The 13128-nt window shown below is 37.5% G+C and overlaps 2 protein-coding genes across 3 annotated transcripts in view; one reads left to right on the forward strand and one right to left on the reverse strand.

Annotated features, from left to right (window-relative positions):
• POLG2 (DNA polymerase gamma 2, accessory subunit) overlaps positions 1-7358 on the forward strand; it is a 39347-nt gene extending 31989 nt beyond the window's left edge. The window contains exons 7-8 of one of the 2 annotated variants that reach the window (XM_037809729.1): positions 2277-2377; positions 4541-7358. In XM_037809729.1, the coding sequence (XP_037665657.1) occupies positions 2277-2377; positions 4541-4706 (267 nt within the window). In that variant the 3' untranslated portion in view covers positions 4707-7358. The remainder of the gene's footprint in view (positions 1-2276; positions 2378-4540) is intronic. The other variant, XM_037809730.1, reaches the window with a different exon arrangement.
• Positions 7359-8987: 1629 nt separating this feature from the next.
• MILR1 (mast cell immunoglobulin like receptor 1) overlaps positions 8988-13128 on the reverse strand; it is a 28938-nt gene continuing 24797 nt past the window's right edge. The window contains exon 10 of the mRNA XM_037809731.1: positions 8988-9364. The gene's annotated coding sequence lies outside the window, so the exon portion shown is untranslated. The remainder of the gene's footprint in view (positions 9365-13128) is intronic.

Raw genomic sequence — 13128 nt, forward strand, 5'->3', positions numbered from 1 at the left:
AATTGCTTTTCTCTTGGTGCTTTCAGAACTTGCTCCTTCTCTTGTATTTGAGAGTCTGATCAGAATATGTCTGGGAGTGGGTTTATTTGGATTTATTCCATTTGGAATTTGCTGGGCATTTATGCTTTGTGTATTTATATTGTGTAGAAGGTTTGGGAAGTTTTCCCCAACAATTTCTTTGAATACTCTTTCTAGACCTTTACCCTTCTCTTTCTTCTTCTGGGACACCAATGAGTCTTAAATTTGGATGTTTTATTTTATCTATCATATCCCTGAGATCCATTTCAATTTTTTCAATTTTTTTCCCTTTCTTTTGTTCTGTCTTTTTCCATTCTGTGTTTCTTGAGGTTGCTGAGTTGTTATTCAGCGTCCTCTAGTCTTATACTATGAGTATCCAGACTCTCTTTAATTTGGCCAACAGTTTCTTTTATTTCCATAAGATCACCTATTTTTTTATTTACTCTTGCAATTTCTTCTTTATGCTCTTCTAGGGTCTCCTTCATGTCCTTTATATCCAGTGCCATGCTCTTCTTCATGTCCTTTATATCCAGTGCCATGCTCTTCTTTATGTCGTTTATATCCTGTGCCATGCTCTCGTTGTTTGTCTTTAGTTCTTTGATTAATTGCTCCAAGTACTGTGTCTCCTCTGGTCTTTTGATTTGGGTGTTTGGGTTTGGGTTATCCATATCGTCTAGTTTTTTCATATGCTTTAAAATTTTCTGTTGTTTTTGGCCTCTTGGCATTTGCTTTACTGGATAGGGTTCTTGTAGGATATGAAGGATTGCTGAAACACCAATCTCTAATTTGTCAGATCTACAGCTCGGTGGTGTATACTTTCTCTAACTAACCAGCAGATGGCGTCTACGAGTCACCTATTCCCCTCAAGTCAGTTCTCCCCAACTTTGTCTTTGTGGTGTGTGGGGGTCTGATTCTTGTGGGGTTCAATTGGTGCACCAGTTTGGGTGTGTTGTTGGTGCTGTCCGCCCTGAATGTGGGGCATGTGTCTGAGCAGTTAGGGAGGCAGGGCAGCTTTAATAATCAAACCTCCCAGGTGTTCCTGGAGATTTAAGGCTGTTACAAGAGTCTAAACCTTCAGTTTGGTCTCACCACAGATTGCCTCTGCCGCTGACCCACAAGTCCTTGGTATTGGCGTATGGTCCCTGGGATTTCTGAGTGGGTCCCTCTTCCCAGCTGTGCCCTTCTTAGGGCCTCTGCTGAGGGAAGGCTGTGCTGTGTCACAAGTGCATGCCATCCCTCCCTCAAGGGAAGTTCTGGGCCGCCGGGCCATGCAGGGGCCTTCCCAGCCTGCTCTAAGGATGGCTGAATGGGGCGTGTTAATTTCCCCCTTTTCGCACAGCTCCGCCTTCCCAGCTCTGGGACAGTTAGCTGTGGGCGCACTAAAGGCTATTGTCCACGCCCAATATTGTGGTGTTTGCTCATGTTGCTGGAAACACTTTCTGTCACACTGGGTCCCTTGGCGCATCTCTGGGCTGTGGCTCCTGCGCCGAGCAGGAGCATTCCCAGCCCACTGGGAAGATGGCTGCAAGGGGCGTGGTTTTTTTTCCCCTTTTGGCTAACCTCTACCTTCCTTGCTCCAAGACAATTAGCAGCAGGTGTATGAAAGGTTTATCTTCCATGCCAGATATTGAGGCGTTCACACAGCCCGTTCCTGCCGCACGTCACTGTGTGATTCTTGCTGCCGTACCTGCAGCCACTTTTGGGTTTTTTTAAAAAAGAACTAGTCCACCTCCAAATGCCAACCCATGGTTTCCCCACACCACAGCACAGCCACCAGACATTCAGCAGGCTTACTCGCTCGTTTCAGAACACAGACTCCCGGTTTCACCAAGTGCACGGTCCCTGTATATTTAGCAGACCTTGTCCAGCTGGTGCATTGCTGGAACTGATGTTCTGGGTCACTTTCTGACTTTTATCTAGTGTTTTTCACAGAGGTGTTTTTTTGCCCGGTCTCACCTAGCCGCCATCTTAGGTTCTCTCTTGTTCGTGTCTTGAGTGGTAACAATCATAATAAGAATTCTTACATTTGGCATAAAAATTTCTCCCATAGAAGATTTGCATTTAGTATTCAGCTTTACACTGTTTAATTTCTTCATTTTCAGAGGAAATATACAATTTATAAATTGTAACATCACATAACGGAATTTGTACCCACTTTGGAGAACAAAAAAGTGATTTCTGGTTTGGACAAAAATAGGATAATCACACTAGCTATTTTTATTTCTTTCATATTTGAATTTTTTGTATTTTCCTCTCAGGTCTGTCAAGGGCTATTTAATGAATTATTAGAAAATGGAATTTCTGTGTGGCCTGGTTATTTGGAAACTGTACACTCCTCATTTGAACAACTTTATTCAAAGTAAGAAAATTGTCTTCCGTGTCATTAAAAAATGCATTCAGAGAGTTTTTGATTATATGATGTTACTTTGTTAGCAACGAAACAAATCTCTTCCAAATATATATAAAAGGTAATTTTTAATTCCTGTCTTTGCCATTTACAGAATCACACACCCTTAGTTAATTGTAGGAATAGTATATTTGTTCAGCAGGTATATGCGAACATGTACAGTGAGCAACACCAAGCCTTAATGCTGCAAAGTAAGTGTAATTCAGTTCATCAGTTTATCAGGGATAAATTATCTAAATTGGTTACTCTATTAGTTAGGGTTCTCTAGGGAAACAGAACTAACAGAAGATACCTGTAAATATGAGATTTTATAAAAGTGTCTCATGCAGCTGTGGGGATGCATGAGTCCAAATTCCATAGGGCAGGCAGCGAGCTGGCAACTCCAGTGAAGGTCTTCAGTGAACTCCCCAGGAGAGGCTGGCTCGCTGGCTGAAGAAATGAAAGTTCTGTCTCTTCTCCCTTAAAAGTTTTCAGTTGATTGGATTAAATCCAGCTGATTGAATTCTCATTGCAGAAGACATTCCCTTTGTTGATGTAATCAGCCACAGATGCAGTCAACTAACTGATGATTTAATAAACCTGCCTTCTGGTTTTTATTAACTAGCCACAAATGTCCTTGCAGTAACTGTTAGGCCAGTGTTTGCTTGACCAGACACCTGGGCACCATCACCTGGCCAAGTTGACATATGAACCTAACCATCACAGATACGTACATCGAGTCAGGGCTGAAAGAACACCAGTGGAGTGCCTTTCCTTGCAGGCATGATGGTTCATTCTGAGACTGAAGGAAGTTAATTCCATCTTGGAGGACAGAGAACTGTTTTTTTTTCATCAAATAGTGCTTACATTCACCCAGTCACTCAAAACTGAAACCTTAATTCCTCCCTCTTCTTTATTCCCTAGATCCATGTATCACCAAGTGCTGTCAGTCTTTCTCCTAAGTATGTCTCAGATCCATGCACATCTCTCCCATCTTCACTGCCACTACCCAAATGAAGGTCACCAGTATCTCTTGTCTAGGTTATTGAAATAATCTCATAATTGATTTCCCTGCCTCTAGTATTCCTCCCCTATTATTTCCTTAACTTCTGTTTTTTAAAGTAATCCATTCTTCCATCATTTGGGTTATTTTGTTATTTTTTAGCTTTTTGTGTTGAATACATACCTGTTGGGTGAAAAGTTGTGAAGCTTTGTGTTTTGCTTTTCAGTTTGCTGATGACTTATTTCAAATACAACTTTTTGATGTTATCAGTGGGAAAATAGGTTTCTATAGATAAGAGCAACTAATGATTTTATCATATATAAAATGAAGGGGCGGTACGTGAACAGTCCATTCTTTTCAAGTTGTAGAATTTCATCCTTTGAGTCACATGGGCGTTATCAGTTACAGATGTTCTTTATATAATAAAGGCTTTATTGTTTCAGGGAATTTTTATCCAAATATTTATTAAACACCAGTTATGTTTCAGGCACTTTGATGCAACAGTGAACAAGATGGAAAAGCTTCCTGTTCTTATGGAGCTTATTTTATTCAAGTGGGATAAAACTGATAGTAAACAAGTATAGATAAATGTGATCATTTCTGATGGAGTCATAGAAAATAAACAGTAATGAATAGTGTGAGTAGGTAAGCAAAAAAGGCCAGTGTGGACATTTTTTTATTGCCAAACTAGAAACTACAAATATACTAAGTTATAAATTAAGCATGATTTCAGTATGACTTGTACACTGGCTCTTTATTATAATATTGTTTATTATAAGATACCATGGTCCAAAATATTGTCTTGGATTGCATCCAAGTACTAAAAGGCTGAAGTTTATTCATCCATAATATACCCCCAAATGATATATGGAGGTACCAGTGTTTATTTCTCAAACTTTATTTTCTCTTATGACTTTTCAGCTATTATAATAAGTTAGAAACTTTCTGAAAATTTTACTTTGAGTAGGCTTTTGAAACTTGAAAAATGTTTTGTTTGGTCCATTTCTCAAGCCCTGTCTTTGAGTTTTGTGACTTTTGAAAGTGGCATGGACTGTAAATTAATCAAAGCTGTCAGTGTGTGAATTCACAATTTATATTTGTGCTGTCTTTTTGTTCAACTACTTTTTTCTTAGGTATGATGAAATGAGTATCCTCTTCACAGTTTTGATTACTGAAGCTACTTTGGAGAATGGCTTAATACATCTAAGAAGTAGAGACACCACAATGAAGGAAATGATGCATATATCTAAACTAAAAGACTTTTTAACTAAGTATATATCATCAGCTAAGAATGTATAGATTTTAATATTTGTATAATAAATATTCTTCTTTCCTAATTTGGTTGACTTATGTTAATTTAGTTTTTTGTTTGTTTTGTTTTTTAGTCCTTTTGCACTTATGAAGTGGATGTTTTTTGGTGCTTTATTTGATTCAGTTTTTATTACTTGTATTGCTTTATGCATTCTATTGTATTTCTTGATGCCTCTAGTTGTATGTTCAGCTATAAGAAATAAAAACTTCTACCAAAATGGATTAAACCATATTTTTCCCCCTAATGTAACAAATCTAATGGGTAGACTGTCCAGAGCTGGTATAGCTGTTTACTCTATTTCCATCGTTGTGTTCTACTATCTTTAGTAGATTGGCTTTTAGGTTTATAATTGTTTCCTCTGGTCACAAGGTGGCTGCTGCATCTCCGGCCTTTTCATCCACTTTTTTAGTTAGGAGAAATGTAAAAGAGACAAGGTCTAGCCAGCCAAGTCTCTTCCCTTTTAAATCAGGGAAGTAAAAACTTTTCCAGGTGTCCCACTCAGAAGATTTGTTTACATCTCATTGATTCTATAGTCATTCCTAGGCCAGTCACCATCCAAGGCAATAAGAATAGCATGATTAATTTAGACCAAACACAGTATATCCCTTGGGGCAAAAGTAGGGGTTTACTCTCTGAAGTGGATTTTGTTATCAGGAAAGAAGTTCAAATACCAAAGATTAACCTTAAAAAATTAGAACATATTGGAAAAGCAAGCTAAAGTAAATGTTAGATTTTTTTGTGTCATAATATAGTTCTTGCAGTGTTCTTCATGTATAATTTTAATAGATAACTTTATAAGAAATCTTTGAACTTTAATGTGCCTATTATGTTTGTGTTTAAATATCCTATCAGTATCAACCTAACAAAAATTCCAACTCAGAATTTGTGTAAAGTATCTTGAAAGATGGCTGACTTGTCTCCATAGTTTTGAATGTTTGTTTTTATTATTTCTATTTATTTGCTTTTACTATGGAGAATTTCAAACAAACACAAACACAAACATATGTAATTGATCCTATGAACTTATCACCCATCACGAACAACTATCAACCCATGGCCTTTACTGCTCCACCACCACTCTTTCATATTATTTTGAAGCAAATTGCAGACATATTTCATCTATAAATATTTTAGTTAAGGACCTTTTGTTAACATAACTACAATACCGTTATTCACACCTAAAAAATTAACACTAGATGACATTAGACATTAAATTATTGATAAGTTTCTTGGATGTGATAATGGATTATGATTATATTTTCTTTTTAAAAAGCTTTTATTAATAGACACACATTATTAAGTATTTTGGGATGAAATTATATGATATATGAGACAATTTAAAATTCAACAGTAAAATAAAAGTAGTAGGAGATAGATGAAACAAGAATAGCATTGAGTTGTTGAAGCTGGTTGATCTGTACATTGGGGTTTCATTGTACTGTCTATTTTTGTGTATGAGAATTTTCATAATAAGTTTAAGAAAACAAGTCTTTAATATCAAATAGTTTCCCACTGTCTTATAAACTCATACAATTTTTATACTGGTTGTGTGAATTAGGATCTAAATAAGGCCCATACATTGAGATTGAGTATTAGGTCTCTAAAGTCTCTTTTATCCCATAGATTTGCTCTCCATGTATATGTGTATAATTTTATTTATTTGTTTGTTTTAAGAAACTGGGTTGTTTATTATGGGATTTTCCACAGTCTGGATTTTGCTTATTGTATTCCAAAGGTATTGTTTAACATGTACCTTTCTTTCTTCTATTTCCTGTAAATTGGTAGTTAAATCCAGAGGCCTGATCAGCTTCAATTTTTTTAGCAAGATTATTCCATAGATTGTTGTAGAGAGCATATTGTTGGATCTTGCCTTTTGATCCAGTCTGAGAATTTCTGTCTTTAAATTAATAACCTTAACTCAATTACATTTATTGCAGTTACTGATATATTAAGATTTAGTTCTGCCATCTTGTTCTCCATTTCTCATTTTACTATTTCCGTACCTTCATTATTTCCCCCTCTCCTTCCTTTTCTGCTTTTATTGGAGATCTTCCCTGGCTTAAAACTTAAACCTTGCTTGTTCTTTTGGTGGTTATCTTTAGCTTCAGACCCATACTCATGTTCATTTACCCTACTGTTTGCTTGAATTTGTCAATTTGTTTATTCCTCCAAAAGGACAAATACTTTAGAATACTCCCATATTCCTTTGGTCTTCTCTCGCCAACCCCAAATCATATATGGATATAGTAAAAAAATTTGTTTTCTTTTCTTTTGTGCCCTCCCCCCCTGCCCTTTTAATACACAATAATAAAAAATTAGCAAAGTAGCTGATCACCCTTATTTCCCATATCTCTTGCACAATCTTCTAGATTTTTTTCTTTAATTATTTGAGTACTCCCAAAAGTATTTTCAGTATGCCTTTGTGTGTCATAATTTCTGAGGCCTTATATACCTGAGATTATTTTTTTTTATGCCCTCACTTCTGAATGACAGTTTAGCTGGATATAAAATTCTGGGTTGAAGTTATTTTTCTTCAAACTTTAAAACATTACTTCATTGTCTTGTTGCATCTATTGGTGGTGGTGAGAAATTGGATATCAGTGTCATTCTTACTCCTTTGCAGATGATTTTCTTTCATTCTGGAAGCTTTTAGATTTTTTTTTTTTTTTTTTTTTTTTTTTACTATACAACGTCTAGGTGTGAGTTTCTTTGGTTTGTTTGTTTTGTTTTGTTTGTTTTGGGAATTCTATATACCCTACCATTTGAGTGTTTCTCAGTGTATTTATTCTTCAGCTATATCCATCCTTCTTTTTATACTATTGTGTTCTTTATTTTAATCTTACTCAATATTTCCTTTTTAATTATTTCATTTTTTTTTTTGTTTTCTATACTAAAATCTACCCAGTTATCCTTCAGTATATTTATCATGCTTATTTAAAACTCTTGATTTATTTCTTTCAATAATTCCGCTTTAGCTGGTATATATTGTCCACTTTTTTTTTTTTTTTTCTGTTGAGGTCATTGTAATCCTGAGGCTTTTAATTTTTCTGACCTATGAGTTTATTTACTACTGGAAATATTAGTTACTGTGTTTGATCATGGGTATTAGGAAAGGATCAAGGGTAAAGCCCTAACCCATATCACTCCAGAATAGTTCAGGAGAAAGAAGGATCACAAAACCACTGTTGATCATTCCCCTTGACAGGTTTCACCTTTAAGTCTTGAGGGAGAAGCAGCATTGAGAAAAGGCAGTCATCTTAGGTTGTAACCCACCAGCCCTGGGTGGATTAGACATACAGGAGCAGAAGGACAGATGCTTTAGGGCAGATGGTGAGACCACACCACACATGCTTGCAGTGCCTCATGCCAGCAAGGGCTTTCTGCTGCCCTGGTGTTATCCTGCAGATACCTTCTTTTCCTATTTTTCTATTGTATTCTTGGTCATTTTCTTAGTGATTTTTTAGAAGCCCATTAAATATTATAGAACTTAGTAGTTTATCTGAGACATGGATTCCAAATATTTTCCAATAGTTCTTCTTTTGTCTTAGTTTATACTTTTTAAGTTTAATTTTTTAAATGTTTCATCTAATCAAATTTAACAGTCCTCCATGTCTTCTGGTTTGTGAGTCATACCGAGGAAAGCCTTCTCCACTTTAAGATTATTTTTAAATTACCCCTGTTTTATACTAGCACCTCTGTGGCTTCATTTTTAGGTATTTTAATATTTGATCTGTCTGGATTTATTTTGTTGTAAATAGTGAGGTGGTGGTCCAACTTTTAAAATGTGATTCTCAATACAATATTGTGAATTATCCATCTTTTCCGCACTTACTTGAAATGCCATATATATTATATACTAAATTCTTATAGTATTTATATCTATATATGGACTTTCTATCCTGTTCCAATGTTTATTGTCTATTCATATACTAATACCATATTTTTGAAATCACGGTAACTTTATAATGTTTCCAAACCTTATCCTTACTTCTCCCTCTCCCTCCCTCCCTCTCCCTCACTCCCTCTCCCTCCCTCCCTCTCCCTCTCCCTCTCCCTCTCCCTCTCCATCTCCATCTCCATCTCCATCTCCATCTCTCTCTCTCTCTCTCTCTCTCTCTCTCTCTCTCTCTCTCTCTCTCTCTCTCGTTTATTGAAGTTTATGTTTCTTTGAATCCTTCACCCTTTGTACTCAGTTTCATTCTTCATGAATTATATCATTTAGTTCCTGGTAGTGAGAGAAAACCTGTGACTAAGAAGCCACCTCAATCTTTCTCTTAAAATTTCTTTATATCAACCTCACTCTTGATTAGATGTTTTGGCTAGTAAGGTAGATATTGTGATTGGCTCTCTTACACCACATTATAACCCTCCTCTTTGATGGAGTCACAAACTTAAAAAAAAATTACAATTCCCAAATGAAGCCAGGGTTATGGATGTGGATATCTTCCACCAATTAGATGCACATGCATGGGATTTGCAGTTGCAAGATGTGATGTTGTGGCTGTCAAGTACATGTCTGCCGTGCAGAGCTCTGCATTCCTCAATCTGGTTTCATTTCTGGATGTGAGGCCACCATGGCAGAGGCAACGACGGTAACAGCAACAGCAGCAGCAGCAGTTTTCTGGTCCCCAGACTGTAAGAAAATCTACAGATAAATTGTTAAAATTGATGATATTTTAGCAAGGTCACTGGATACAAAGTCAACAACAAAAAAATTGTACTCATATATATCAACAACATGAAATAAAAATACAACTTATCATAGCATCAAAACATCAAGTACCTAGGAATAAATCTAACAAAAGATGTGCAAGAAGTTTTTGTAGAAAATGATAAGCTGTTATTGAGAGAATTGAAGAACTAATCAAATGGCAAAATATCCCATGTTTATAGTTAGGACAACTCAATACTGTAAAAATTCAATTCTTTCCAAATTGATCTATACATTCAATGTAATATTAAAAATCCCTAAAATTTTGTGTTGTTTGTAGAACATGATGATCTGACTAAAATTGATGTGGAAATGCAAAAGGCTGAGAATAGCTAAGACTTAAGAACAAGGTAAGAGTGGAGGTAGGGAATGGGAAATTAACGCTTGATTGGTACAGAGTTCGTGTTTGGGGTGATGGAAGAGTTTTGGTAACAGACAATGGTGATAGCACACCATGAATGTAATTAATACCACTGAATTATGTATTTGTGGTTAAAATGGGAAATTTTAGATGGCATATATGTTACTAGAATAAAATTTTTTAAAAAACCATAGGACTGTACGACACAAAGAGTGAACCAAAAGGTGAAGTATGGACTATAGTTAATAATATAATTATAATAATATTGTTTCATCAATAATTATAATAATATTGTTTCATCAATTGTAACAAAAGTGTTAAAAATAGGGAAAACTGTGGGGGTGGGTATGAGAATTCCATATTTTCTGCATGATTCTTCTGTAAACCTACAGCTTCTCTAATTTAAAAATAATAATAAATAAATCATAATAGTAATGGATTATAACTCATTGTGCTGGTTTGAACGTTATGTACCCCATAAAAGATTATGTTCTTTTAACCTAGTCTTGTGCGGGCAGACCTATTGTGGGTGAGACCTTTTGATTAGATTGTTTCCATGGGATGTGACCCTGCCCATTCAAGGTGGGTCTCAATCATCTTTACTGGGGTCCTCTATGAGAGGATAAAAGGCAGTAACATTTTGAAGAGAACTCAGAGATAATTAGACAGAAAAGCCCTGGGAGAAACAAGCAGAGGGCCAAGAGAAGCTTAGAAAGAAAACGCCCAGAGACATTTGGAGACAGCTGTTGAAACCATAACCAGGAGAGAAGCTAAGAGATGAAATCCAGAGTTTGCCCCAGAGAAGCTAAGAAAGGACCCCAGACGCTTAGAGAGAAATGCCCTTGGAGAAACAAGCAAGGACATACAGGAGCTGAGAGAGAGAAGCTAAGACAAGCCCAGAGATATTTTGGAGAAAGCTACAGAAACCAGAAGCCAAACCCAGGAGAGGACCAGCAGACTCTAGCCATGTGCTGTCCCATGTGACAGAGGAACCCCAGATGCCATTGGCCTTTCTTCAGAGAAGGTAACTTCCTACTGATGCCTTAATTGGGACATTCTCTTGGCCTTAGAACTGTAAATTTGTGAACAAATAAACCCCTATTGTAAAAGCCAATCCATTTCTGGTATATTGCATTTCCAGCAGCTTTAGCAAGCCAGAGCACTAAATGAAAAAAATTGGAAGCCATACTGATATAAATACAAAAATGATTAAATGTAAATTTGATGAGTAATGGTATTTGTGCCAGTTTGGATGTATTATGTCCCCCAAGAAAAAGCCATGATCTTTCAATCCAATCTCGTGGGATATTTGGATTATGTTGTTTCCATGGAGATATGATGCCCCCAACTGTAGGTGATAATTTTGATTAGATTTTTTCAATGGAGGTGTGGACCCGCCCATTCAACGTGGGTCTGGATTAGTTTACTGGACTCTTTCAAAAATGCTGGCACAGACCCAGATGCTTGCTGGCTTAGTTCAGAGATGCTTAGAGTTGTGAACCCCCGATGTTGGCTGACACTTAGACATTTTGGAGAATGCCATTTTGAAATGCAACCTGGGAGCAAGCAGACGCCAGCCACATGACTTCCCAGCTAACAGAGGTTTTCCAGATGCCAATGGCCTTTCTCCAGTGAAGGTATATTCATGTTTATGCCTTGGTTTGGACACTTTTATGACTGTAGAACTCTAACTTTGTAACTTAATAATCTCCTTTACAAAAGGCAATCCATTTCTGGTATTTTGCATTCTGGAAGCATTAGCAAACTGAAACAGTATATAGATAATTTCAAGATGCCCACCCCACAAAATGTTACTCAATCACATGATATTAATTACATGGAGAAACTTCGCAGACACCACTTTTAAAAGAGGATCAAAGTGAACACCAGTAATGAGACAAATTGAAATTGTGCACCACCTCATAGGAGGAAGTGAGAAGAACATGACATTCTCTGTGATATTCCTTCCAGGGATGCATCCTGAATCTAACCATGGGTCACATCAGGGAAACAACCAAATTGAGGTACATTCCAAAATAACCGGGCTGTTACCTTCAAAAATGTCAAAGACCTGAGTCAAGGAAAGGCTAAGAAACTGCTCCAGACCGAAAGAGACGAAAGAGCCACAAAAACCAAATGCAATGCCTGATTCAAACACAGCATCCTTTTGCTATAAAGGAAATTATTGAGACAACTGGCAATACTTAAATGAGGTCCAAGGATTATACGGTAGTAATATATAGAAGTTAATTTCCTGATTTTTGATGACTGTATTGTGGTTATGTAGGAGAACATTCTTGGAAGAAGTCCTTCAGGCAGAAGGAAAATAATCTAGATGGAAATCTGAATCTACATAAAGAAATAAAGAGCACTAGGAATGGGAACTGTTATTTCAGGACTAGGGCCTTTTATTTCTTGTGTCAGAACTGCCTGGTAATTAATATTCCGCCAGCTAACCAAGGCCTGTTATTTGCTGGTCTATGTTCTTACGTTGGCCCTGGTCTCAGGAATTCTGCCTTGTCCCTGCCTGTACCCCCACTCCTTGACCATAGCCACCTGCCCAGATGACCCACCCTCCCATCCAGGTGTTTTCCAGGTAGTCCATTCAGCAGGCTTGGCTGTGCTTACTCCCACTTTTCTGCCAGTGGTTTTCCCCTCGATTGTCTCATCCTCAGTGAGCACGTGCTGTTCCCACGTCCTCGTACCTTTTCTGACTTCGACTGTCCCTCCGCTGACCAGGTTCCTTAAGCCCTGCTCTGAATACCTATGTGTACATCCTAGAAAGTTAACAGTGTAGCAGTTAAAAGTGTGGGCTGTGCCGTCACTCAGCCCTGAGTTCCTTTCCTGTATCCACCAGGTATGACCTGGGTAACTTTGAGCCTCAATTTTTTTTTTTTTTGTATGTAAAGGGGGAAATAATAGTACCTGTCCCAAAGGGTTGTTGTGCACTAATGAGGACAAATACACAGAGCATGTTACGTCCTTGATACTTATCAGTTATTATTGTTCTCATCATAGTTGTTGTAAAGGAAATGTTGGGAGGTAGGTAGTGTATCAGCCATCTCTGTGTCCTGCATCTTATCCTCTGGGCCTCACCTCTGATTCCAGCTGCCTCTGAGGCTCTACTGGCTCTGCACTGACAGGTTTTGCTTCACATGCGCGCCATCTATCCTTCATCTTCTGCCCTGGGCTGAGACACCAATGGAAGCCTGCTTGCAATGCCCACATGCACACCCTAGAAGTGGAGGAGGGATCCACACCTCCTGAGACAGCCCTCAACCAACAGAGGCTGGAGGCCCATGGGTGAATGCTCCTCACTGTCAGTCCTCAAGTGGAC

The sequence above is a fragment of the Choloepus didactylus genome, chromosome 18 (assembly GCF_015220235.1).
Source record: "Choloepus didactylus isolate mChoDid1 chromosome 18, mChoDid1.pri, whole genome shotgun sequence".
Classification (NCBI taxonomy): domain Eukaryota; kingdom Metazoa; phylum Chordata; class Mammalia; order Pilosa; family Megalonychidae; genus Choloepus; species Choloepus didactylus.